This window comes from Pelmatolapia mariae, linkage group LG18 (genome assembly GCF_036321145.2).
Source record: "Pelmatolapia mariae isolate MD_Pm_ZW linkage group LG18, Pm_UMD_F_2, whole genome shotgun sequence".
In the NCBI taxonomy this organism is placed as follows: domain Eukaryota; kingdom Metazoa; phylum Chordata; class Actinopteri; order Cichliformes; family Cichlidae; genus Pelmatolapia; species Pelmatolapia mariae.
Genome location: NC_086243.1, coordinates 27,307,262 through 27,334,766, shown reverse-complemented (window position 1 = coordinate 27,334,766; position 27,505 = coordinate 27,307,262). Strand labels below are relative to the sequence as shown.

General features: G+C 38.7%; 1 protein-coding gene across 1 annotated transcript in view; it reads left to right on the top strand.

Annotated features, from left to right (window-relative positions):
• pip4p1a (phosphatidylinositol-4,5-bisphosphate 4-phosphatase 1a) overlaps positions 1-16,792 on the top strand; it is a 29,756-nt gene extending 12,964 nt beyond the window's left edge. The window contains exons 4-7 of the mRNA XM_063462443.1: positions 465-570; positions 6,801-6,853; positions 8,852-8,942; positions 14,013-16,792. Of these exons, the coding sequence (XP_063318513.1) occupies positions 465-570; positions 6,801-6,853; positions 8,852-8,942; positions 14,013-14,156 (394 nt within the window). The 3' untranslated portion in view covers positions 14,157-16,792. The remainder of the gene's footprint in view (positions 1-464; positions 571-6,800; positions 6,854-8,851; positions 8,943-14,012) is intronic.
• The last annotated feature ends 10,713 nt before the right edge of the window (positions 16,793-27,505 follow it).

The window sequence follows — 27,505 nt, the reverse complement described above, 5'->3', positions numbered from 1 at the left end:
ATAAAACTGAATTGTATTGAATGAACTGTTCATATGCCATAATTTATTGTATTACAGTTTAGCAAAAGACATCCATTAACCTGAAGTAGTAATAAAATATGTTGTGTATGCACATTCCTTTTTGGCCACTTTTCCTGCAGTAAATTACTTTTAAGAGTTTACCTCCAGTATTACTATTTTGCATTCAAACCAGACATGCTGACTAAACCAGACACATCTCAGCCCCGCGGCCTGATCAGTGATTCTGAGCTACTGTAGCCATCTGAGAAAGCTGATTGTAGGAAAGCAGTGTGTGTAGTAATGAGAGGAGTGGATGCTGATGAATTTCATGAGGCTGCAGTCAGCCCTTGAGACGACTGCTCCCAGCATCAGCTTGCATTATTAGCTAGCACTTGCACTGAATAATATCTCGAGTCGCTTCTGGTGTGAATGCTGACATTGTGTGTCTGTCTGTCTCCTTCCAGTAAGAGGATAATAAATCTGGGCCCGGTTCACCCTGGTCCGGCCAGTCCTGATCCCCAGCCAGCTGGAGCCCGCGTCTCCTGTGGACACTGCAGCAACACCTTCCTGGTACCAGTTCTTTGCTTTTTTAAAAAACATCTATTTAATTAGAATAAATGAGAAGCTTTAGGGGAAATAACCACAGGATTTTGAATCATAAAAAGCTCTGCCTTCAAGGTTTTGGGGAATTTGCTCATTTAGATTAAAGCAGTGGTTCTCAAACTGTGAGGGAAGTAAAGCAGAATCGAATTAATATATGGGTAGGGTTTAAAAGTCAACTTGAATAATTTTTCATTTTTTTGATTTAAAAATCTCTGGGATGTGGGAATGAACCTCCTTAAATGGTGTATGCCAGAAAATGTTTGAGAATTACTGATTTAAATGATGGTGGGTTCAAACGTGTCTGTCAAGTATAACGCCGAATCAGCTGTGGATTAGGCTTATTTAAGTTGACTTAAGGTTCAAGGTAACGATGCCCATCTCCCAGTATCTTCTGATGTTTTCAAGACCTGAATTAAGCTTAGACCTTTATTTTAATTCAATGGAGAGCTTGACTAAATAGACAAGGTTAATCTATGTTTGGGAAAATCTCTACTGCACTGTAAGTCACAGGTCCAACCTTAGAAGAGGTTTAACCACCTGTAAAACCACAGTGCGCCTTCATACATAGATGTATATGAAAGCACATCTATGTATGAAGGCACACTTATATTAGAAACATTAAAAGAACACAGAGATGGAGCTCAAAAGATCCCGAACAACAGGAACAGCAAAGATGAGATTTGTGCGACCCCTGCACCCAACGAGCCACTCAACAGTTTTTTACTGGCGCATAAGCTCAGTAGAGGTTCACGTTCAGCTGTGCAGTGGTAGATTTCTGTTATACTACTATTTCAATAAGTAGTTTGGATTAGGATTGAAAGGGAAATCTAATCCTTTGTGCAAAGAAATGTAAAACCAGTACATGCGAGATCAGTCTGAGCTCAGCTGTGAAAATTATAGAGTCAGTGAATCGAACTGGCCATGCTCTCCAAGGTGTCCTCGCGTGACACACTTAAGCAGGATTTATGGTCTGTCTGAACTCTGTGTTGCTTGGTCAGATACTGTCATACCCCCACCACACACATGCTTTCCTCTTATCTCTAAACAGCAGTGTATTCCTCTTTCTACTTTTCCTTTTTTCATTATTTTTATTTGTGGCATATTTAATACGTACAACTCAGTACAGACCTGTCAGTGTCTCCCTGAAGCTGACACCCTTATCACTGTTTTTAAAAAGATATCACGCCTTTCCCTTCGCTGTGATGGCCAGCTTTTGACTTCATCTTCCTGTGTAGCCATTTGGAACAACAATACATCTTACGAAGCAGTTCAGAGAGACCATAACCTGGCAGTTTGGTGAGGTAATGGCTCAAGTTCCAAAAACTAATCAATAGATTTTTGTTAGGTTTTCTGTTCATCTGCTGTGTGCATACAGTGCTGTGGGTTTTAAGATGTGTAATTCCTAAAATCTAATTATTAGGGTGTCATTAATATTTGCTATAGTTAAAAGAAACATGTTTTGCTTTTCTTAATTCCAGGCTTATATTACAGTGGCGGCTGATCATAGTTTTAAATCATGACGTCAGGGTTTGTACAAGTCAACAGATCAGTCTTCAGACTCTTCTGAATATTCAGTTTCAGACCGTTTTTTTCTGCTCTTGGCTCTGCAGGATGTCAATGAGGACGGTATCTATAATATGGTTATCCTGAGCTCTTCGCTCCACCTTCAACCTTCTGTTTGCAAGGAAAAGGGAGAGGAACAGCTTGTTTCAGACATTGTTAGAGAAACAAAAGATTATTTTGTACTATTAGCCATGCATATTTAATCTGGAGAGTCCACTAATATATAACTGTGGAACTAGAAATAAGCACATCAGGTCCCCTTTAAAAATGTATCTATTGATTATAAATATTAACCTCTGAAGCAGCGTGTAGGAGTTGAAACATCAGTACAATTTGTGTGGTTAATATTCCATATTAAATCAGCTGAATCTTAAAAAAGGTTTCCCCTCAGATTCAGCTGTTTGAGTTTGTTTGGGTTTTTTTTTTTGTACAATAACATTAGCACATCTAACAAAATCATGCAAAATTTTACTTAATACTGGGAGTATTTTTACAGTTACAGGAGCTCAAGGTTCAGAGGGGTGTGCTGAAATTTAAAAGGCTGAAAAATATATTTAATCTTTACTAAAAACTGCAATCAAATCAATTTTACTCCCACTCCAAGTCTGACAAAAAGATAATTTTTTTTATTACCAACTCTGAGCATCAATATTATGAGATACGCATTTTAGTTGGAAGAGTAAATTGGGCCTGTAACTCAGAATATTCATTCATGCATAGTATCAATGTAATATTTCTGCATGGCGTTATTAATAACTGTGCTGTCATAACCTCTATTTACTGTATTTTTCTTAAAAATACTGTAGATGACCAATGAAAGTCCTGTCACTAAGGAAGGTCCAGAGCCACTAAAACACATTTTTGCAGAAGGGATGTGTTACTATGCAGAACAGCTGAATAAAACACTGTCTTTCGGGTGACGCTTTTATCGTCTGCAGCCAAAGCTACAAACCTGTAACAGTTTGAGTAGCCCTGCAAGGTTTTTGTTGTGAAATGTACTGTAGTGAGTGAATTATTGAACATCCAAAAAGCACTACGCCAAGTATATGTTGAATTATTGGTACAGATCAATAACCCTATCAGCTCTCTGCTGATATATTAGGGTCATTTTCTGCGAGGAAGGGAAATTCTTCTTGCTGCTCTTTTAACAATCAGTGGGACAGGTAAGGATGGTTTAGATATATGGTGGATGAGAGGAGGTGGGTATACTGGGAGAAGGAGAAGAATAGAATACACTGCCGTTCTCGATTTCTCTGACTATACCCACCTCCGAGGTGAGATGGATGGTGCTGGGCGTTTAGCATTCAGCTGGACCTTTCCTACATGCTTAAAGACAGGGCGGCTGAACAAAAAGTTCAGATCTGTACCCTGGGTGGCGTTCCAGTTAATCTTTTGTTGTAGATCCTGGTGATAATGTTCTCAGTGTTTCTTTCAAGACAAGAATAATGTACAGCATGCACACAGTGAATTCTGCCCTGCAGGGTTTACAAATGTATCACGGCCCAATGTTGGGAAGAAAGTAACTGTCTGTGTCGTGAGAGAGAACAGTTTTTCTTATTTTGCTTTTGTGTAGCAAGCAGCACCTGCTGCCAAGAATTTGGATATTTGGATTGAATATCAGTAGGTGTATTTAGAAAAAAGAAAAAAAAAGGCCTTTAAGACTAGTTCATAACTTGTACCTGACATAAAAAGCAAAATATTACCTTATATCAAAATCATCTATTGCACACATGGGCAACAAAGGGCTCAATAGCCACATTTAGCCTGTGAACCATATGAGTCTGGCCTTAGACATTCTTAAAGGGGAAACTATCCTCCAGGGTCTCGCCTGGGAAAAAAAATTAACAGGAAGTATTTGGTTAATGGGTGTTGAAGTGAATTACTTGGGAGCAAACAAATTTCACATGAATCCATAATGTATTCACAATAGAACATGTTTAAACTGAGGAAATGTACCATTTCAAGAACATAATAAGGTCATTTTGAATTTGATGACAGCAACACGTGTCAAACTGTTGTGACAGGTCCATCCATATTTTCTGCTGAGTAGGATTCCCTCGTCTTCTAACATCTGTAAAGACATATACATGTCTTTCCAGATGTGTAAGAAGTGATGCATCCCCATGTCATCAGAAATGCTGGCTTTAGGAAACAGTGCTGATAAAAAGCCACATGGTTCCTCTGCTCTTTAGTCCAGGATCTCACATCCATGTTTTTCATAAACAATCAAAAATTTTGATTCGTGTGACCACACAACAGTTTTCTACTTTGCCTCAGTTCATTTTAAATGAGCTTTGGTCCAGAGAAGCTGGTGGTGTTTCTGGATCATGTTTCATGATGGAGCTTTAACCTGCATTAGTGGATGGCACAGTGAACTGTCTTCACAGACGATGATTCCTTGAGGTGTTCCCGAGCCCATGCAGAGATTTTCGTGACAGAATCATGCCCGAGGGCCAGAAGATCATAGACGTTCAATATTGATTTTCAGCCTTGTCTCTTGCACACAGAGATTTCTCCTGAAACTCTGAATCTTTGATGGCTTTATGCACTTCAGGTGATGAGATATTCAAAGTCTTCACAATTTGACATTGAAGATTATTATTCTGAAATTTTTTCCACAAGTTTTAGAGGTATTTTTTTCCCATAGATTACTGAACCTCTAACCACCTTGGCTTTTGAGAAACTGCCCCTCTAATGCTCCTTTTATACCTCATCATGTTACTGACTTGTTGCCAATTAACCTGATTAGTAACAAAATGTTTCTCCAGCTGTTTCCTTGTAGTACCACTTACTTTTCCAGGCTTTTGTTGCCCTGACCCAACTTTTCTGAGACAAGTTGCTACCATTGAGTTTAGAAAGAGCAAAAACTTTTGTGAAATAATATAGTTTCTCAGCTTAAACGTTTAATATGTTCTGTAGAATATTGGGATTGTGCAGTATCTTAAGTGGCAGATCATACGCTAGGGGGAGCAGCCTAAAGGAGGAGATGATGTTTCATGTCTTTGTAATAGGAAATTCTTGGTTTTAGAAGAAAGGGCCTTTTTTTCTGTCTACCAAAATTCATCAAGTTTAATATAAATAGTGGTCCTTCTCGCACTTTATCATTGTACCTCCCTGTGGGGGGGGGGGAGTTGTCTAGCCCTGATGTAACATGTTATTGGAATTAAAGCAATGATTTATGTTCTCATTTATTACTTTATGTGACTGAAAGTTACATATTTTTCTGCAAGAAGGAAATTGCATGACTTTAAAGACAATTAATCTGCAAGTAGAGGAGCACGATTGTAGCAAAAATTATAATCCTGATTATTTTTTCATTATTTAACATGTTAACTTTCCTTTTGAAACATCACACGTTTGTTGAATTCAAGTGTCAAATTCCCACATTACATTGTTAGGTAAAGCTCATTTTTACTTTAAATGAGCTGGGTGCACTGTTTCATCAGGAGCATTTTGTTTTGTCCAAGCACTATTGGTAAATTAACATGACGTTACATTAACATATATCTGAGCTCTTCACACCCCAGCAGAGCCTTATGTGGAGTTTATGATTGATGTGACTTGAAGAGAGACTTGAAGAGAGTTCTTTGCTCCTTGCAGCTGATATCCATATGATTGAGAGACGTTAACGACAAATGTTCCTGTCAGAAGAAAGAAAGTCCTCTTCATTTGCATTACATTTGCATGTTTTTTATGCTTTGTATAAAAACTTTTTTTTTTTTTAGAAGGAGGGTTTCATTACTCAAGCTTAAAATTTTGGTAAAATTTCAAATGGTCAGACCTCTGTAAAGTCAAATAAAACTGACTTTGACTCACCTGTGTGTGCCAAAAGCCAATTTTGAGCCAGGAAAACTCAACATTTATTTAAAAAAAAGAAAGAAAGTTACCCTGGGGCTGCTCAATTATAGCAGCAATCCTATTCAGGTTTATTTTGCTCAGTATTGAGGTCCTGATAAAACACAATGCCTTCTTTTAACTTTTAAATTTTTATTTCTGATTTTAATCCAAGTTGTTCTTCCTGTCATCCTGGATAAACTCACATCAGACTGTGAGTTTGTAGGGATGTGCTAAAGAAAAGACAAAAAATGTTGGCCACAAAAAGAATGCAGAAACATCGTGTTTTCATCTAGATAATTTATGCTGATAGTCATTGGAAGACATCATTGTATTTGAATTTTGATTATTTGGAAGAGTGTTATTTTACTGCAGTGTTTCAGTTGCAGGCCCTTTACACTTTCTCACTCCCTTCAGTATCCAGTCCTGATGATAAAAATCTTCTGACCAGCCCAAATGGATGGGGGAAAAAAAATCTATCTGCTGTTAGCACTTTATAAACAAACTGTGAAGGACTTCTCTCCAACACCTGCTCACATTTGCTTATCAATCTGCTGCACAGCTATACTTATTTAATTTTTACCTGGTGCTATGTTTATTTTTATTTTTTTGAGCGAAGTCAAAGGCAGACTTTTGTGCCTGTTTTATTATAAACCTAACAGAAGCAGAATCACTAGTTTGTCTGTTAGAGGTCAAAAAGAGAATTAAAGTGAGTGTAAGTGTGTCGCCACCATAACTGCTAAGTTGGCAAACGTTTTTAGCTGAAGCCGAAGCTCACATCTTTCTCTTTGTAATTTCAGTGGACAGAGTTCACAGATCGGACGCTGGCCAGGTGCCCACACTGCAGGAAAGTGTAAGTAGCTATAAGCAAATCATCCATTACACCACTCTCCTCTCACTGTACGCAATTTTTGCTTTTATATCGTTTGGCATTAAGCTGTAAGGTTTTACTCAGACACAGTAACAAAAAGGTAATAAGCAGTGACTTCAGGGTCACTTTAATTAAATCTCTTACTTCCTGTTTCCTCACAGACCTCAATTAGTATTAAATATCATGAGGCTTCTGATCTGTCACATTGTATGTCCATGTATGTTTAGTACCTCAGGTTACAGATTACTGTATCACTGTCTCCATGAGCTTCTTAACGTGGTGAGAAATGGATGCAGGATGCTAGTATCTATTGCAATTGCATGATAAATCTGAAATAATATAGAATGCGGTTATATACATGTTATTGATTATACGTTAAAAAAAAAGATAAACTGAATAATCAGAACGGATATACAAAGCAAATAGCTGCCTTTTGTTCTGGTACTGAAGAGACGTGCCAGTATGTCAGCTGTCTTACTGCAGTGCACAGGTGTGCAAATGCAGTTTTTGTGAACAGATTTAGTCACAAAACTGTAGTTTGTCAACACAAAAGCATCTACAGAACCTGCATTCAGTCTGGACAGTTACGTTTCTGCAGGTGTACCACCATCATCCATGTTTTATTTCAGCTTTGCACTTGCAGTTAAAAATGAAGAATGTAGAAATGCAAACTAAAATTAAGCTACCAAAAGTAGTTATTGTAATTGTTTTTAGAATGTATTTTAACATGACACAAAAGGAAATATTCTGGTGTAAACCAACACACACAGTTAATGATGGCTGAATTATATTTAGCTGCTCCAGTTTCGGGGTGATATTGTTCACGCTGCTTGCTGTCACGCTGTTGAACCTGACTGGAAAACCCGAATGTGACAAAGGTAGCAGCGTTGTCTCAAACCAAACATGGCAAATGATTCAAGTTTGATGCTCTAGCAGCCACATTTTGCATGCATTCATAACTTGTTGAGGCGCTGTCCACACGCCCCATACCAAATCCTTTAATACTGAGGAAAATTTTGACACACATAAACAGCAAACACATGTAATTTTAATGCCAACCTACTGGCTGAAAATTATTCAGTGGCCCCTCCCCGTCTGACGCTTGGGCACGATGGCAGCCATGGAGGGTGACAAGTGTTCTACATTTTGCATAATCTGGGTACTTGTAGTGTACTGCATGCAGTCTATTTGTGAGGGTGAACACACTAGTTGTACAAACCTGCCAACATTAGGTTTGAACATCTGCATGTTTTCGCAAAAGTGCATTTTCTTAAGTAAATAAAATCAAAGGGAGGTCAGTGATGTGCGAGTTAAGTAATATTGAATATTACTGTAGTATCTCTGCACACTGGTCACGCAGCCAGCTGCACAGACAGCCTGGTGTTATTTGGCCAGCTCAGAAGATGGAAAATTAATATCACTGTCCTACCTCCTGATTCAATATGGCAGGAAAGAGGCGTTGTTTGTGTTTCTAACATTTTGATTATAGAAAGCTGGAATCGGCGAATATCTTTGTTACTTCATCAAGGTCTGAAACTCCTGTTTCATGTGGCACATGTGGCTCTAACTACCATTTATTTGGTGTGTTTTCCCCTGTTCCTTCACAGTAAGGAGGGCTTAAGTGCAATTGTATTCTAAGTGAAATTGTATGCACTCTGTGGGTTGTGTATGTAGAGTTTTACTGAGAGGCTGGACATTGTGGCAACTTGGGTAGTTTGAGATAAACACAAAACGGTACTGATGCAGATATTATTCCTAATACGTTTAAGGGTCATGCAAATTACTGGAGTTCCTTGGGAAAAACTGGAGATATTAAAATAAAGAGGACAGCAGTTATGAGTAAGGAAAAGACAGGAAGCACTTGATATAGTTAATGGCTGAACTTCTCACACAATGAGTCTGAACAGAAAAATACATAAACCTGCAGGGTTTTTTGCTGCATTTAAATAAGCAATATTAATTTCTATCTCTCCTCTACAGGTCTTCAATTGGTCAGAGGTATCCACGGAGGCGGAGCTTGTGGTGTTTTCTACTCTGCTTGCTATTCAGCATTTCAACCGCCGGATTGATGGTGAGCACACACCGCCCAACGCCAGTCTGACACCCACATGAGTCAAGGAGCTGTTGTTCAGTATTAAAAAAGAGATTATGAATAGCTGTCTGCTGGGCATTTATCTTTTTAGAAAATGGTTCTCATGTCCTTCCTGTTTTGTTTTATGAAGCGAAAAGTCCACAATTACAGATAAAACAAAGGTAGCAGGGAGAAGCAACATGATTGCTATCTTTTCTTTTGTCGTCGCTTGTTTAACATGGAAGGTTGGCGCCTCGCGGCTGCTCTGCAGACACGGTGTGACAGGCCTCTATTTGTCATTGAGAAAAAGCACAAACACAACCTGCTTTAACTGTAAGCTGTGTCAGGCTGCGACGCTGCGCTCAACACCCACAGAATAACAAAACAGAACATTTGTGCTGAGTTCTGATCTCCTGCTTTGCCTCGTCGCCTCTTGTTCTCTCAGTTTGACGTGTGCAAAAATCCATCAGAGCTCACGGTGCTTTTTAGAATATCTGTTGTTGCCTGCATTTAAGTGATTGTAAATAGATGCTGCAGTGGAATATTATCAGAATAATAAAGGAGATAACAGCTGTTTTAGAGAGTCTAGAGTAAATGAGGGGTGTAAAAGTCTAACAGTGATGCACAGAAGGGCTAAATGGTCAGGACATTCTGCTTTCTGAACAGCAGAGGGCGCAAGATGAGCATCAAAAGAGGCTGAGCATAAGAGGGTTGCATGCCTGGCAGCTTTAAGAACAGTAATCCAAACATTAAATGTGCTGCATTGAAAGCATTGCGTAATGCTGGTGTTGTGGCAATAAATGTCACGACGTGGAATGAGGTTGTGTTTTATGAAAAGGTGTTTTTAATTATGTGAGTGGTGCATGAGCAGCAAGTTTTGACAGTTTAATCTTTAGGGGTGTTTTGCGTCAATAACCTTTTAACAGCAAGAACCAGAGACAAGTAACCGATCAAGCTGACTTTCCAGGCTGAATTTTAATTATGAGTTTTAAACAGAATAGTTAAAGGAAAAAAAGAAGTTAAGATTCAACTCTGTGACGGCTTTGACATTCTGGATTTTGTCTTGAGAGTTGCCTGTTAAACTGTTTAAAAACCCTTGAGAACGACATGAATGATTAAAAGTTCACACATCGTTTATAGAAGAAGAAAGATGAAGCTTGAAAGCATATTGATGTCTTTTGGCCTGCTTGAACTGTTAAGATTACCTCATGATTTCTATTTTTATCGAGCATACAGAGAGCTTTTTTGGATTTCTGCTTCTGGCCCTGAACATTTGGAAGCATAATAGTGTATTATAGATGGTAATATTAAGTTTAGATATTCTTGACAACAGAAACGCATCTAAATCCTTTTTCTTTTCCTGCTTCTTTTAATACCCATGTGAATTTTGCTCGAGTGTTTTGACTTTGAAAAGGGAATTTATATTTCCATACTCTCAGAAAATCCCTGTGGGTTTTCTCAAAGTCACTTTTGCCATCTTCATTAAATAATTTTCTTCTGAGCAGCTGCACACTTAATACTTGATGGCAAAGCTGTTTTCTCTCTTATCTCTCAGTCACTCCTACGTATTGAATATTAGCTTCTGCTTGAAAAATTGTGGGAAAAAAAGCTGTCACTGCATTAGTGTGGTGCTGGTGAATTAATCACTAAGTGTGGATATGGGGCTAAATGTTAACTGGTCTTTGTTTTTCTGTCCTTGAGAGGAGAAATTGTGTTGCTGCCAAGTCAGTTTAAAAGCTGAAAATTTGATCGTTTTAGTTTGGGCTGGCCTTGAAATTTCATTTAAATGTATGATATTTTTCTTATTTTATAAATCCAGCGCAGTTCTTTTCTTTACACATCTGTAAAGTCACGCTCTTCTCTTCATCTTCCCATGTTGAATGGCGGTTGCCCTTGCAAGACAGAGTACACAGTCTAACCTAATCTAAAGCCCAGTCTATACTACTTTGCTGAGTACTCGCTGTAGTGGGCGACCTGCTTGTTTACATTTGTCCTTGTCCACTGGTGTGTCTGCATCACTTTGCCATCACGAGTAAAACTAAAGCTGTCTATCTTGGTCTTACAGACAGTAAATCTTGAGCAGCTGCTTTTATGGAAATGCAGGGTAGCTAGGAAACTTGAGAACAGACTGTAGTGTATGCACACATTTTCAGAGCTATGGAAACAAGAAAAGTGGCACATGTCTACACTGACAGACTACTATCTATTCCATTATCATAATTATCAGTTACAGGCCCATTATATTTTATTTGAAAGCAGCTTCCTTGTGCTAATGATTATAGTATGAAAAAGACCTGTTACACCGGGCTGTGATGCAGTTTAATGCAGTATCATAATTCAGGCATAACTCAAGAAACTTTTAAAACGTAGGTATTTTTGTTTTGCTTTTTGTTTGATTTATACTCGGAGTTCAAGAAAATCCACTTTTAAAGACATTTCTTAAGGTTAAATAAATGTTATTGATTTAAAGGAGTAATCTTGTAAAGTCTCAGTAATCCAGTCCAATTTATTGCATTTCGGTTTAGTTTCGTTTTTATACCATCGATTCAAAATAAGTCCTACCAAAGTGCTTTATATTGGAAGATAAAAATACTACAATATTAGTAAGTAAAAAAACAACAACCCAAGAGTCACATGACCCCCCCCCCCCCCCCAAATGAGCAAGCATTTAGCCACAGTGGGAAGGAAGAACTCCCTTTTAACAGGAAGAAACCTCTGGCAGAACCAGGCTGATAGAATGACAGGCACCTAAAATGACCAGGCAAACTATAAGAGAGAGAGCCAGAGTTTAATAATTGCTGATGATTAAACACAGTAGTGGTGTATAAACTAGAGATGGCACGATACCACTTTTTTATGTCCGATACCGATACCGATATCATAAATTTGGATATCTGCCGATACCGATATGAATCCGATATAGTGTGTTTTTTAATCAATAAAACTGTTTTTTTAATATCTTGCTGCATTTTGTATAAGTTCATACTCAAGTTTAAATAAACAACAACGCTAAAGCTATTCTGTTATACCTGTATGTAAAAAATACACTGCACCCAAAATATTTCATAGTTCAGCAATACTGATCAATCTAATAAACTTAAACCTACTCCATCCTTCCTATTCTGGTATTTTAAAGAGTACTTAGCAGAAATATTAAGCAACCTAACTAATAGGGTTGCAAGCTCCCAGCAAAAAAAAATAGGGAACCACCCCCCACCTCATGATGCTTAATCGACCTAATCAGCTTTAATTTGATGCAGTGTGAAAAAAAAATGCACAGAAATAAATTATTTTTCAAGAATAATTAAATAGATTCAACATCTTTCTTCAACAGAATTGCAGACTGCACAGATGGTACCTTCCCAAAGGAAAAAGTACTATAGCTTACTAGGGTATATTAGACTTAACAGTTACTATATACAGTAATGGACTTCTATACATTTTACATCAGATTAAAACTTTGGGTGTAAGATTCAGATAATTATTTATTAAAAGCTAGACATTTTAAATGAGAATAAGAAAGAAAAGTATGTCTTTGTGCCCCCCTTTTCCCTGTTAATGCCCTATCGGCCCCCCTGGCTAAACTTTGCTAGATCCGCCCCTGCACAGTTACCAGCCGTGGTGTAGAAAGTAATATTAAAAAAATTCTAACGACAGCTTATCAAGGTTAAACGTGCTGCTGTTGTTCAGCCGCTGGTTTCCTCTTTCTGGTGCAAAGTGGGCCAAAAACAAAGAAGAGAGACGGACTCGCGACAGAAAAGCCGATCAGCTGATCATTAATAAGTTTCATGATTGAAGTAGCAGCAGGAGAGGGAGAGAGAGAGAAGAGGCAGTCGCTCCATATATCGGTTGTTAAGCTTAACATGGGAATGCTTTACAAACATTCAGAGATGAACTTACACACTTGCTTTACTTCTCTCTGGGATAACTTCCTCGGAGATGAAATGCTGGATTGCTAGCGAGGCTACAAATACACACAGCCGCTCTATCACGTGAGGCATACTGCTCCGACGTGCTACGGTTACAAGCCGAGTTACGCCGTGTCGCAAGTTTTGTGAGGTGCTTTTTTGATATTTAATGGATCAGATTACATTTTTTATTTCTCTCCGATATCCGATCCAGTAATTTACCTCAGTATCGGACCGATACCGATACCTAATATCGGATCGGTCCATCTCTAGTATAAACACAGAGCAGTTTCCAGGTAAGGAAATCTCAGGAAGGCGATTGTTTTCATGTAGATGGAGCATTTTCTGTGAAACATTACATCACTTGTCCAAGTGCCTTCTTCAGTGTGACTTGTTTGAGTGATTACATTCAGATGAACAGAATAACCTTTCTGTGAATCTGTTGTGTAATCATTGTTTAAAAATGTTAAAATTTTATGATTATTAATGAGCCCTCATTACAAGAATACATTTACCAGCTTTTGAGTGATTTGTTTTTTGTTGTTGTTGTTTTTCATCAACCTATTGGCAGATTTATGTAAGGATTATTTGACATGATAATCTCTGCAAAGTCGTGGCGGAGATTACTTCATACTTGTGCAGATTACAGCAACAAAACTGATCTGAGGATAAATGCAGGAAACATATTCAAACGTACCTGCAGCCTAGGCTTACATTTAGGTTGATCGGCATTTTCTGGCCATCCAAAATTCCATCTGGGTCGCACGTAATCACAGAACTGGAGTTACAGTCAGTAACTTCAGTTTTTTTTAGCAGGACTTTTTTGTTGTGGAGCCACACTTGTTCCCACATGGACACATTTTAACAGTGCATTATAAATATCTTTTGTGTTTAATCACCAATAATAATAGGAGTGACTGTTCCACATGTTTTTATTTTTATTTTAGGATTTATATAAAATTGGCTTCTTCTCATCCTTTTGTTCTTCTGCATGGCAGTCATACCTGCATTTTCCACCTAAAAAAACTAACTAAATAAACAAGTTTCTCCAGCCTTAAAAAAAATGCCTGGCTCTGCCACTGCTTACATGTCCCTCTTGAAAGGGCTTTGTGGGGAGCAGATGGATGCCTGAATGCTCCCTCTGCTTGTTGTTTCTCTGCAGGCTGGAACGTGGGTGAAGGCTCAGACCTACAAGGGAATCTACGCCTCGTGGGCCGTGCTGCTGCTCCTGGTTCTCGTCACCCTGGCTCGGGCCTTCTACTGGGCCTGCATGAGGGTCAGCCAGCCCCTGCAGAACTTCACATAAAGCCCCACCACCACCAACACCTCTCCATCATCTGCCGTATCTCTCTTTCCAAACCGCCTGGCCGGAGGAAAGTTGGCTTTAATGAAGAAAAACGAAACAAAACACGATATTTATTTAAATCCGTACTACAGAAAGAAACAGTTCTCCTCCTCCTGTCCCTTTCCCTTTTAGTCCAACGTGTTTCTAAAACTGGATGGTGGCGACTGCGACTGCTATATATATCTATCGGTAATTATGATGACGTGTATAGCCTAATGTACTGTTTATCTGTTCTAATCTCGTGGCCAGTGTGGGGCTCATTTTAACTTTTTTTTTTTTAACACAGTTTTTTTCCTCTTTACCCCTGCGCTGTTTTTCGTCTGCGGCGCATCTGCTGCACTTGCAACTTCTAAGACGAGGGCTTAAAGTTAAGTCTTAGATGTGATTATCGGGCCTTCTTTAGTTTTTTGGGGGGCGGGGGGTACTTGCCCTTTCTAATCCTAATTTGTCATTAGGTTGAGTATTTCAGCATTTAACATTTCCTTTTAAACTGAAAAACAAAAGTCAGATGAAGCTAACAAATTGATGCCAGTAAGAAGATGAGCGGCTGGAGGGACATCAGCCTCCTTTTGTGAATCAAAAAGATTAAGTAGGTGTTGAAAAGTGTCTGAAAAATTGAATTCAGCAGCGTGTGAAGGTAGGCTATGATGTTTCTGAACTCTGTGTTTATGCTGAATTATCCCCTGGGACTGACTTTGATCCAAAGCAGCTTGAAAGCCTTAAAAGGAGGTGTGATAGAAGGATTCAACACTCGCACGTATGCACGCACGCACGCACACAAACATACATACACAGCCACATTAATGCATACCATCACACAACAAAAGCAGGATGCTCTTTTAGAGTTGCACCAGCTCAGAAAGCAGTTTGTCAAAGGCAAACCAGCCTCCGTCTTCAAAGCCAGACCTGGAGACAGATTTCCTCCACACCGCGGTTTGTTTTTTTCAGCCGGGAAAGAAGTGACACGCGTGAAAGTTGTGGTCCGACAAGAATGTAACCGCATTTGAAAGCTTCTTTTTCTTGGAGCCAAAATGCAGCCAACAGGTTTGCACCAACTTCTCTGCAGTCAAAATAACATTAACAGCAGAGCTCGACAGAATCCTTCCTCCCCACTTATTCCCATTTCCAAAAGGTACGTGCGTGTGGTTTGCTCATGGTGCATTTTGTACAGCGTGGCTCTCTGAAGTACAGAATACCAAAACAAATAAACCACAAATGGGTACTGACTTTTAGAATACTGATATCTGCCTTGTTGCATCTGCAAAACCCTCAGAGTATATGTAGAGTTTCTTTTAGACGTGTGTTTAGTTGTTGAACCACAGGAACAGGATTTTTTTTTTTAAAGTGCTGAAATCTGGGCTTATTCTGCAAAAATACAGGACATGAGAGTTTCACAGCTGAGGGTAGAAACCCTTACCACTTCAAGATCTGCGTCCGAATGCATCAAGTTTCACATAAGTCACCTTATTTCAACATTAAAAAAACCACGCCGCTTTGCTCTTTTTGTGTTTTGGTTCAGTTCAGGATCACTTAACAGTACACACGTCGCTTTTTTGGTCACTGAAAACGGAGGCTGCTACTGGTGAAGTTTTCACATTAAGGCCAGCGGGAGATGTTGCGTGGAAAGGTCAGAATAGGTCAGTAACATAAACACAAACACACACTATGAATACATTCGCACACAGTGCTAGTCCGTAACTCGTCTGTGGTTCTGAATCTGAATGTGGTAATAATTCTTTAATGATTTATGTTTTGTTTTTTGATTGTAAATATATTTGTTGTATGATGGAAGTGATTAAACGGATTCTGTTGCACTCTGAGCTTAACACTACTGCTGTGATCGCTGCTCAACTTGTTCTGTTTGAGAGGGTTATTTTTGCAGCTCCTTCAATTGTTACATATTTAATGATTTTTAAATTATTTTTTTTTGTGATCAACTACTAACCTAATGAGCCTCTGGACACACGTTCGTGTTCAAAACATAACTATTAACATACCAACAAAACAACACTGAATCACATTCCTGAGCGATGGCATTTCTCTCTCTCTCTTACACACACACACACACACACAGCACCTTAGCCGGAAGTAAGAAACACTGCATACAGCAAGAATGAAGAGATAAAGTTACCCTGCTAGACTGAACTGAGGTCAATATGGATGCGTCATGTTATTTATTATACGCACTGCAAACTAGGATCAACTAAACAATTCAGCTTTTTACAGTTTTACAGTCTTATTTATTGTGAACGACGTGGGGTGTGGAGGAAGGTCATTTCATTTTCTTGCTCCGAGGGCATTTGTTGTTGTTTTTGTTTTATTTCTGTTTGGTTTTTTTTCTTTTAATAGAACAATCTGCCTGTTTAAAGTTATGGTCAGTGCATTAATTTTTAAGACTGTTGGAAACAAAAAGAAATGAGATAATAGAACACGGTGCAAGATGACTTGTTTAAAGGACCCTTTTTTGCAGTGGAGTGACTGTGTTTTACCCACGACTGCAAAACAAATTAATCATGTTAACGCCAATAATCAAGAACCTGGCTGATGCTCTTTTCGGAGTTTGTTTACACTCGAATAAAGACATGATGATGTACAAAACTGGAGATGTGAGATCTTTTTATCTACCAACATAAAATTTTCGAATGCCTTTATTCTCTGCTCATGTCTTCCAAACAGATCTGGGGTTTTGAAAAGAGGATTTCACTGCTTGTGCTTCCTGGAATAATCAAACTGTTTATAGCTTAAAAAAATCAAAGAACTTCAAGGCGCTCTCTTTGAAATAGCATTTACAATGGTTTTATTTTCATGCCATGGTCATGTTTGTAAAAACAGATTAGTGCTTTTATAATATCTGTTGGGAAAAATGAACGTGTCTCAACTGAGCCATCGACGGCATAATTCAAAAGAAGCTGCCTCAGATGGGACGTAGCCTTATCTGCTTCCATTAATGTCCTCATCACACTTTTTCCCAGGTGAGGCCCAAACCAGAGTTATTATAGTTTATTTTTTCTCTTTCATTTTGACTTTTTGGTTAACATTCAGTTTGCTTTCAGTTAAATTCTAGAGTGGATTTGATCATTTGAGGTCAGTTTCCATTGCTTAACCCTATTTATTGTGTATCATGTCAGATAAACAAGTTCCTGACACCTCTACATCATCAGTGTGATTTCATTTTTTAAATCCCCTCATATGTTTTTGTTTAAGAAAAACAAGCTATGAGCAAGAAATTGCCTCAAAATGCCGGATGTAGATCAACACTCCAGTTTCAAGACAGCTGAATTTTCTGGCAATTGTGTCATGATTTACAATTTAAAGGGTTAAAATGTTTAGTTTTAGTTCAGCTTTTACTTGTTTTTATCTTCATATTTTTTTTATCTTCAATATTATTATTGAGCTGTATTTGTCAGGGGCAGAATTTCAAAGGTTTAGAAGCAGCGTCGCACTACAGACACAACACTTTGCGAAGGCATTCGACTCACAGTCACGTAGACATCCCACATGTTAATAAACATGCCCATCAAAGCCATGACTAAAACTGGCTAGAACTACAGTTTCCTCTACAATTTTATTGTATTTTTATTAGGTTTTCCAAATGCACAGTACTGTTTCTCGTATCTTGCCATAGAGGCAAACTTGATTTCTAGAGCAATAAGCTCCCCTTGCACCCAACACACTTTTATTTCTGTTTAGATTTGAAACACTGGGATATACTGGCATCTTCGAGCATTACACATAGTGCTGATACAGACTGTTTATTTGCTGGACACTGCAGTGTTTCTCCAGGATCGTTCAGACTGGCTGTGTGATGACTCAGGATACAGCGATGCCAGTATCTCCACATTTTTCAAGCCTAAACCAAATAAAAGTGCATTAAACTAAGCAGGGGTGGGAGGAGGGCTTACTGCTCATGAAATCAAGCTTTCGAGTCGATAGAGGCTCTTTGGGAATTTTAAGATAGCTTCTTAATTCAGAAAAACAGCAGTTTCTTATTTATTTATTCATTTATTTATGCTTGGCCAAGTGAATATATTATACTTTTTTATGTAAGAGACTAAAGGGGTGTCAAGATATAAGATATCGGAAAATAGCATCCATTTGGCCCACAGTATTTATCTTATTTCAATTAAAATTCTATAAGCAGCAAAATTTATTCAGAAAAATAAAGTCCTCATTTAAGCCAAGATATTTAGTGGCCTTTAATTTATAAATCCAGCTCCCCTTTGGTTAAATCTTCACTTCTTCTTCTGGAAAGAGGAAAATGCTTAATTCCAAAGGCTTGTAACGTGGATGTGCTGCTAATATGTAGGTCCAGGTAGTGTCTAGCCACGGGGTAATTAACACGTCTGGATGTCTTTTTTTGCTCTTCCAGTGTAAAAAAAAAAAAACCTTGCAGTTAGTGAAATAATTGGTGGTCTGGGGTTTGTTTAGAATCACCGATGTACACTATTCACCTTTGCACATACACGAGATATTTGTATTTATGTACTGTTTGGGTTCTGGGATAATGATGGAAACAGAAACCCGTGATTAAAACTGTCATCCTTTCTTTTAATTAGGATCATTCCTAGTTATTAAAAAGAGTGAAATCAAAGCATTCCTCTTTTTGCTGAATCTAAAGGCCTCCCGTTTTAGAATCACTAATTAAAAGCTTTGTGCTGAAGCCAAATTAGTTTTATCTTCTTCTCTCTTACTTTTTTTTTATTCTTACAAAATGTTGGAAAGAAGCTCATCATTTTCTCACACAACTTGGCCCCTGTCGGCTTCTCGAGTTTCATGCGGATATATTTTTTGCCTGGACACAAAGAGATGGAGAGATTAAGGACACTGAAAAACCTTTCAGAAACCACAGCTCCCCAGAGAGCTGCATGAACCACGGAGGCTGGAGGGGAGTAGACAAAAAAAAAAAAAAAAAGCAGTGAAGAAGACAATTGCACTCATAACCTCCTGGTTTTCAGGCTTTAGCCAACTTTTATTCTGTAACACAACAACTGAGCCGTTATCTCACATAAATACGCACTCCTACTCAGAAGAGCTCCAGGGCCATTTTATTGTAATTGTATTGACTTAATTTTTCATTCATGAAATTATACCGCTCTGCCTCCTCGGAGAGCTTTACAGTCTCTGTTCTTCACTTTTGTTCAGTCGTTGCCATCTTGACAGTTTTCCCTTGTGAGGTGCTTCAGTGACAGCTTTGATGATTTGGGACTAAAAAACAATGAAATAACAGGAAAGAGAACGCAAAGCTGTAAATCATCGTATTTGTTCTACTTTCGGATTATGAGGGTCAGCACTGCACTCAAATCAGTTTGCCTTGTACAGCCGCCAATGTATGAAAGGCACTGCTATTTGGCTAATCCAGTATTAGGGGGAAAAAAAAGGGAAAAAAGACACTTATTTTAAATTAGCATGATGGGATTGTTTTAAAATGCAGCAATGGAATTAATTCTGTATATTCAATGTGCATCGTGCACATTTGACAGAGCTGCTTTTATTTTGGGCCAACATTCAGAGAGAATCCGCAATGAAGAGGAACGGCAGCCTAATAATTAGAGCGTGTGTCAAAGTACTAATGGCATTCTGGCTAATTGAACTGTTTTCATTTGAAGAATATTTTTAAAAACTTAGTGTGTCTTCAGGGTGTGGGGATAAAAGGCAAAATCATACCACTGTAATTCAACATTGTAGCCTCAGGGGACCAAGCTATTTTAACAAACACAATGACAGATTGGGGTCTTTTATGACCCACGTTATACTATTACACACAGGAACGGGGTTTTAATGCCACTATTTGTGTTTTACATTCACCAACCACATTATTAAGTAGACCTGCTGAATTACCTGTTAATACAAATGTCTAATCAGACAGTCACATGGCAGCAGCTTGGTGAGTTCAGGAATGTAGACGAACTGCTGAAGTTCAAACTGAGCATCATAATGAGGAAGAAAAGTAATTTAAGTGGTTGTTTACATCAGACGAGATGGTCAGAGTATTTCAGAAACTGCTAATCTACTGAAATTTTCCTGCACAACCATCTCTAGAGTTTACAGAGAATGGTCCAAAAAAGAGAGGATATCCAGCAAGCGTCAATTCTTTAGGTGATGTCAGAGGTCAGTTGAGAATGGCCAGACTACTTTGAGCTGGTAGGAAGGCAATAGTAACTCCAGTAACTGCTCATTACACCCGAGGTAAGCGGAGGAGCATCTCTGAATGGACAAGACGTGAAATCTTGAAACAGATGAGCTAAAGCAGCAGAAGACTGAAAACTCCTGCCAGCTAAAAACAGGAAACTACAGTTCAGTCTCAATTTCTGCTGTGACATTTGGATGGCACGGTCAGAATTTGTCTCAAACAACATGAACACAGGGATTCAACCCGCCCTGTAGCAACAGTTCAGGGTGGTGGTGGTGTAACAGTGTGGGGATAGTTTCTTGCAACACTTTGAGGACCTCACTACAGACTGAGCATCATTTAAACCCCACTGCCCACCTGAGTATTGCTGTTTACTCCTTTCATGACCACAGTGTACCCATCTTTTGAAGGCTGCTTCAACCAGGATGATTAATATGCCACGTCACAAAGCTCATGCAGAAGAAAACTCTGCAGCACCTGTGTGATGCTATCATGTCAATATGAACATAAATCTCCGAGGAGTGTTTCCAGCCCCTTGTTGAAACTGTGCCACCATGAATTAAGAGAGCTCTGAAGGCTACAAAACAGCAAAGGTGAGTCTAGTCAGTGTGTAACAAATATTCTAAAATCTCATACTGTAATTAATTATTGTTTTCAATCATGTTTATGTAAAAAAAGAGTTAACTCACTCATCACAATTAATAGAGTCAATTATATCCTCGCTTTGGAAATGAAATTCCTAAAGGCTTAGCTATTGTTAGATATAAGATATTGTAAACATTACAATAAATCAACAATAAAATCAAACACTTGCACACACAAAACAAGAAAAACATTCATATATTTCCAGGCCCTTAAATGACTCAAAGCATTGGACAAATTAAACAAATATGAAAGGTTGCTGGAGAAGTAGTAGCAGAAGTATGCTGAGGTCACTTGCAGGTTAAACCTCAGCGAAGTCAGGAGCAATCAGTGCACATTCACAGCTCAAAACTGATCCAAGTCTTTATCTTTATCAAATAAAGCAGTTTTAACATTTTCCACCTGAAGTACTATATATTAATACTGAATATTTACATTTTCCAAACAATATAACATACAAGCACAGAGCGTCTTAGTAAGGAGGTGAGCCCTGATTACCATCAAGCAGCTTCAGTGCACCTTGAAATTGTTTATTTAAGACACTAATACTCTGCTCGAGGGAATAAACACCATTCTTCCAAGAGAGATTCCCTAATGTGCCGTGATGACATCGGTGATGTGCCAATGCGTCAAAACCCTCGTGACAGACATGTTTCATTGCAGGATGATCACCTTTCCACTCAGTTGCAGTGACCCTTTCTTTTAAGGCGATAAGTGAGCCCGCTCCACGCCAGCAAAACGCTTTCAACAGAGCCGCCAGATCACCTTACTGCAAGGGTCAAGAGTTCAGGTTTTGTTTTGATGTATGTGAAATGATGCATGAGGAATATTTGATTGGTGCAGCCAGGAAAACAAGAAGTCTGGTGATGACTGATTGATTTCTGTCTTCCAACAAGGCAAACATAATGAAATAATGCACTGCCTGTGCTCACACATTGTTTGCGCTTACACATAATGCATAACTGAAGGGAGACAATGCAAGCAAGGGCTTAAAGCTGAGACATATTGATGCATAAATTAAATTAAATACAGTCAAACAGAGACAAATAATGTGATCTCAAAGCTTTGAAGACTGAGTGCCAATTAACAGAGCCAGCATATACATTAGACAAAATAATTACAAATCCATGCTTCTTTTTTCTTATTATTAAAGATTAAAATACCAGAAAGCTTCCAGAGCTGCACACAATGATCACAATGATTTTTACATTTGTTGTCACATCCATAAAGTCCTCTTGTTCTTCAATATCTGTTGCTGATGTATCAATGGCTGATATTTGGCACCTGTAGGCCTGGATCTCGGCTTGGATTACTATTATCATGATTATTATTATTATTTATAACGTTTATCAAAGTCTCTGCTTTCAAGCTGAAAGTCCATTCTCGCTGTACGTTTGTGTGAAGTGCACCCAAGATGAGATTCATTTCTCAAAACGCTGCGCTCTCCTCAAGCTCTCCTTCAGGTCCATGAGTGATCGGCCTTATTTCCCATCAGCCCTGTGATCGATTTAGTAGTCACTGCTCAGTTAGTCTCTACTGTGCCAAGTTTTCTGCTTTCTGCTTCAAAATGCGGGTGTGACTTTTAGTCAGTGCTTCCTGTGTAACGAAGGTTTGGGGGTTTTGTGTTAGTTGTCCTTTTTCGGGTCAGTTTTGAGAAGTTTAATCATCATCAGGGTGGGTTTTTCAAATGGTTCCTGAAAGACGAAAAACGATTTTTTGTAATTTTACAGCAATGATTACAAATAAATCCAGGCGGCCTGTATGATGCTTGGGTGATAAAGGTTTAAGCCTCTGAGGTTTAAATGGTAACCCTGTAGAAAGGCACAATGGACATAACTTAGGAAAAATGCAAATAGTTTTTGATGTTTGTCAGTTAGAATTATTATTTTCTTTTTTGTTCCCTGATCGCCAAGACTTGGGAGAACAACTTAGTAAAAACAGAAGAGTTTTCCCAGAGTTCAGATTAGGGGTTGGGTCGTCGCCAACGACGATTTAGACCTCAGAGGAGGCACCAGGATGACTGACACACTCGCAGGCCTCATAAATTATTCCCACAGGCCAGCACTGGCCTGCGGGCCACACTTTGAGACTGCTTGCTTCAGGGAAAGAAAAAAAAGGGGGAATCTAAGTGATGTCGTCTTTGTTTCCTGATGATTTTTTCACCTTTCCTGCACAATCTGTCATTTTCTTCTGCCACCTTACCTCCTGCTTTATTTATTATCTGTTACTCAACCAGATCAGACTAAGAGGTTCTGAGTTATTCCACAGACACACACACAAACACACACACACACAGGATGTATCACACACACTCACAGAGCTCCTCTTGCACACTCTCAGTGAATATTGCAGCAGTTAAGAAAAAAGGCAGTGCCTCGCTAAAGCCTTGATCCCTCTTACTTCTAACAGGATTTGACCCTTAAGACTTGGAGCATGACCCTCATCTGCTGCAATACCATCATCCTGTTTAACATACACTCTCACTATTGTCCTCCTGCCCTCACTCACACACAGTTCACACAAACACACACACGCACACACACGCACATCTAGAAGCCCGCACAAACAGGAACTCTGAGACATTTCAGGGACTCAAACCTTCACTGCACTCCAACTCTACATACTCCCACACACACATATACGCACGCACACACTGTACCGCATGATGTAACACTAGCTTAATTTTACGCCTAACACACAACCTGATGGATCCAGTTAAATGTAAATCGTGAACAAGCGCTCCTGGCACTACAAAGAAAGAGGAGCGAAATAAGGAGATGACAAGGGATGGAGGACGGAGGGAGGAGGATGATGGAGAGGTTTCAGTGTGGGGAGGAGGGGGAAGGGGGGTAACTCTCTGTGAGAGGATGATACGATTGAATGAGTGAGAACGAGAGAGACGAAGGGGAAAGCGAAGGAGAGAGAGAGAGAGAGGCAGTGAGGATGAGAGGATGCAGGGAGATGAAGGAGAAGGAGAGATTGAGCAGGCAGCTAAGCACCAGATTAAACTCTGGGGTCGTCAGCTGTAAAACAAACAGTCCTTTTAGCAGGGATCAAATCCAGACTTAACCCCCCCCCCCCCATCTCTCATCCTCCTCATCCTCCGTCCACACGCAAACACACACACACACAGAGGAGATAATGCAGCTTGCTCAAGTAGAAGAGAGTAGGGGGGGAAAAAAAACAAGGATGACAATCTTGGTGGAAAGCAAATTCCCGTCTCAGGACCCATTTTTGTGCGCCACTACCTAAATTGCCCCTCAGGGAATGTGAAGTCTTATTATACCCTGGCAGAAGTCCTTCATTATATTTGTTTTCTTTTTTTATCCCCCTGCACAGCTCCTCTTGGTGATAGACTGGGCTAATATCTGGCACAGAAACACTAGAGAGTAAGTAAGGCAGAGGAGGGGGTTTTCCTCACACAGCTCTGTGTTTATATTGCATCTTTACTGTAATATTCCCCAGACAGTGCTGCAAGCCTCAGTTCTCTTTCTGTCATCTGCTTCTGGGTGCTGCAGTTCCATCAGTCCGAAGGCTCAATTTCCAAACTGTCAGCTTTTATACTCACTATGAGGCCACTTCCTTTGTTGTGTTTTTGTGTGTTTGTGTGTGTCTCCAAAGTGTCTGTTTAAATCCACTACTAACAGCAGGATTTTTTTTACTGTCTATCAGCTGTCTTTGTTAGGACCTCTCTGAAGTTGAGTATTTTTGAAAAGTGGGGTTATTTACACCATGCCTCATGGTATCATAAGGCAGTTTAAGAGTTAAAAAAACAAACAAACCTGACCCTCACAATACACCTTTCAACCAGTTCGAGATGAAAAAGGATGATCTTTTTTTTGTGAATCATACATAAAGCTTCTCTAACAAAGTTAAAAGATCCAGAGATCTTTTAACTTTGTCTTTAAAGTGCCTTTGACCATTTAAAAGGGACTTTAATCCCACAAGGTTTCAAAAACTTTTCAGATTTAAGAGCAAATATAATTATATTGACTTTCAAATGTAACCATTCAGTAGTTATTTGCTTAAGTATGATAGCCCCAGTTGTTCCTTTAATTATTTTTGAAGGGGTTTTAAGTTGTAGATCACACAAAAACAGCAAAGTGAAGGCATCAGTTTGATGTTCATGTTCATGGTGTCAGTTTCAGCTGTTGCATTTTACAGAAAGAGCAACTCAGTAATGAATCAAGAACAACTAGGCGTAATAGATAATGAAATATACTTTTTTTTAGCAACCCAATTTTTTTTTTGATTGAACAAACAATATTTAAACTAATTACAAAGTTTGTTTTAAACCAAGAACAGTGATACAGCAGTTTCACTTCACAGCGAGAAGGTCCTGGCTTCAAATTCAGTCTGAGGCCTTTCTGTGTGGAGTTTGCATGTTTTCCCTGTGACTGTGTGGGTTCTCTCCCAGTACTCCAGCTTCCTCCCACACTCCATTGGGTCAGGTTAATTGGTGATTCTAAACTGACTCTATGTGTTAGCCCCACAACAGATTGGCGACCTGTGACCCAAACACCCCATCCACCAAACTGGATAAGCAGAAGAAACTAAATGTAGCTTGCAGTGCATTTTGTTAAATTTAAATTAGTGTAGGAGCCAGACAAAGTGGGCAGCTGTCCCCAGGTTGGTCCCCTCAAATCATGGTTTACTGCATGTAATTTCCATTTTCTTAATTTAACTAATTATACATTTCTGGGAAATATGAAGCACAAAATGAACAATGGCATATCCCCTATTATCTCATCCTGTGCTCCACTTTAATAATAATAATAATAATAATAATAATACCAGCCGGCACATCTAAAACTCATTAACATATTACATCTTGTAGAAATATTAAAATGACGATATGTAGTTTCAGGCTGAGTGCTGTATTTTTAATTCCTTAGAGTTTTATTTGGCCTTGTTGCCTGGCAACCCCACTAACAAGATTCCGAAACTCAAAGTGACTGTTGGTCGCTAGGAAACATCACATAACCAAAATGTAATTTTTACATGCCTTTCTGTGTGTGTGAGTGTGTGTGTATCAGTGTGTGTGTGTGTTAATTAGTGAGCCTTAGAGGTGATGGTAGGAGTATTTTTTAACATTAGCTGCATATCTATTGCACCGACATGAAAGAAGTGTTGAGCTTTTCATCTCACAGGAAGAAAGTGAAATTACTTTTTTAAGACCTTAAAAGCAATTTCTGGATTCATAAAAAGACAGACTTTGACAACAGCTTAGATCTAATTAAAAGCGAGCCTTTAGCTACTTTAAATGTATCTGTTGCACAAAAGTTGTTTCGCTCTTAACTATCCAAGTTTGGATTAATGTACTATAAATATGGAGGAAATCAAAACCTTTCATTCAAATTGAGTAAAACATGCTTAGACAAATATTAAATCAAAAAGCTCTGCTCGCATCATTCAAGCAAGAAACTTGTCCTTTAGAAAAATAAAAAATAATTTTTAATATTAGATGAATGTAACAAAAAATAATGAGTCATTTTCCAATAAAGTCTTTTTTTGGGCTGTTCTTTTTGCACTATGAGATGAACCAGTCTTTACTTTTGTCAAACCCCTTGAGGCCTGTTTTACATCTCATGTGAGATCAATCCAGATGTCCTAGAAATAAGTTTATGTGCAACTCTATTATTACCTTCAAAGAAATGTAAAAAGAAAAGCCTGGCTTGATAAGGAAATATATTTTAATAAATTTAAAGCCAGGAAGAGGTGGTTAGGGTTGATGGTGAGTGTGCGAAGGGCAAGACTCTGAACAGAGACCTGAGATTGGATCCAGTGGTTTTGCATTTTGTAACAAAAGTAGTTTGGTTAAGGTTAAAGGTTAAAAGACCACATGTTGTGATTAAAGTCACTGTAGGTTTTTTTCCCCGTATGAAACCATACCATACTCTTTTAAAGCATTTGAGAAGTTACTCACTCTGCTCTGTCAGAGTGACCTCACTCATCAGCTCACCAAACTTTAGTCTTGTGTATTTTATAACATGAGACTTATTATGGCTAATATCAGTGTTCAGTGTCAGCCAAAGGAGTCTAGCTGATCATTTTCCACATATTTAGATTTCATTTTAGATTTGCAGCCCAAATCACTGAATGTCAAATCCTCATTGTTTCCCCCTCAAAATACAGACATTTTTTGTATCTTAATGTAGTTTAAGTGCAATGTTTGCACCGGCTATTGCTCATAATAAAATATAATGGCCAAAATATGTCCAAAGCCAGCCTAAAGTAGTAAACTATTATGTAGTCTGTTGTAATAGGCTAAAAATGTCGTCTCACTTCTGTTTTTTTAAGGTTGAAGTGAAGGAAAAGGAACTGAATGGTATCGGAATGGGTCCTCGTATATGTGCAATTATCTATGTGTGTTTGGTTTCAAGCTCTGCATGTGACCCGGGGTCCTCAGGCTGCTAAAAGCACAACATTCAACTCAATTAGTGCTATGCATAATTGATAGCTGTCTGGGAGAGTATTTGTATTTACACTGGAATTAAAAGCCTCCGGTGTCAGCTATCACATCTGAGGGACGATAAGT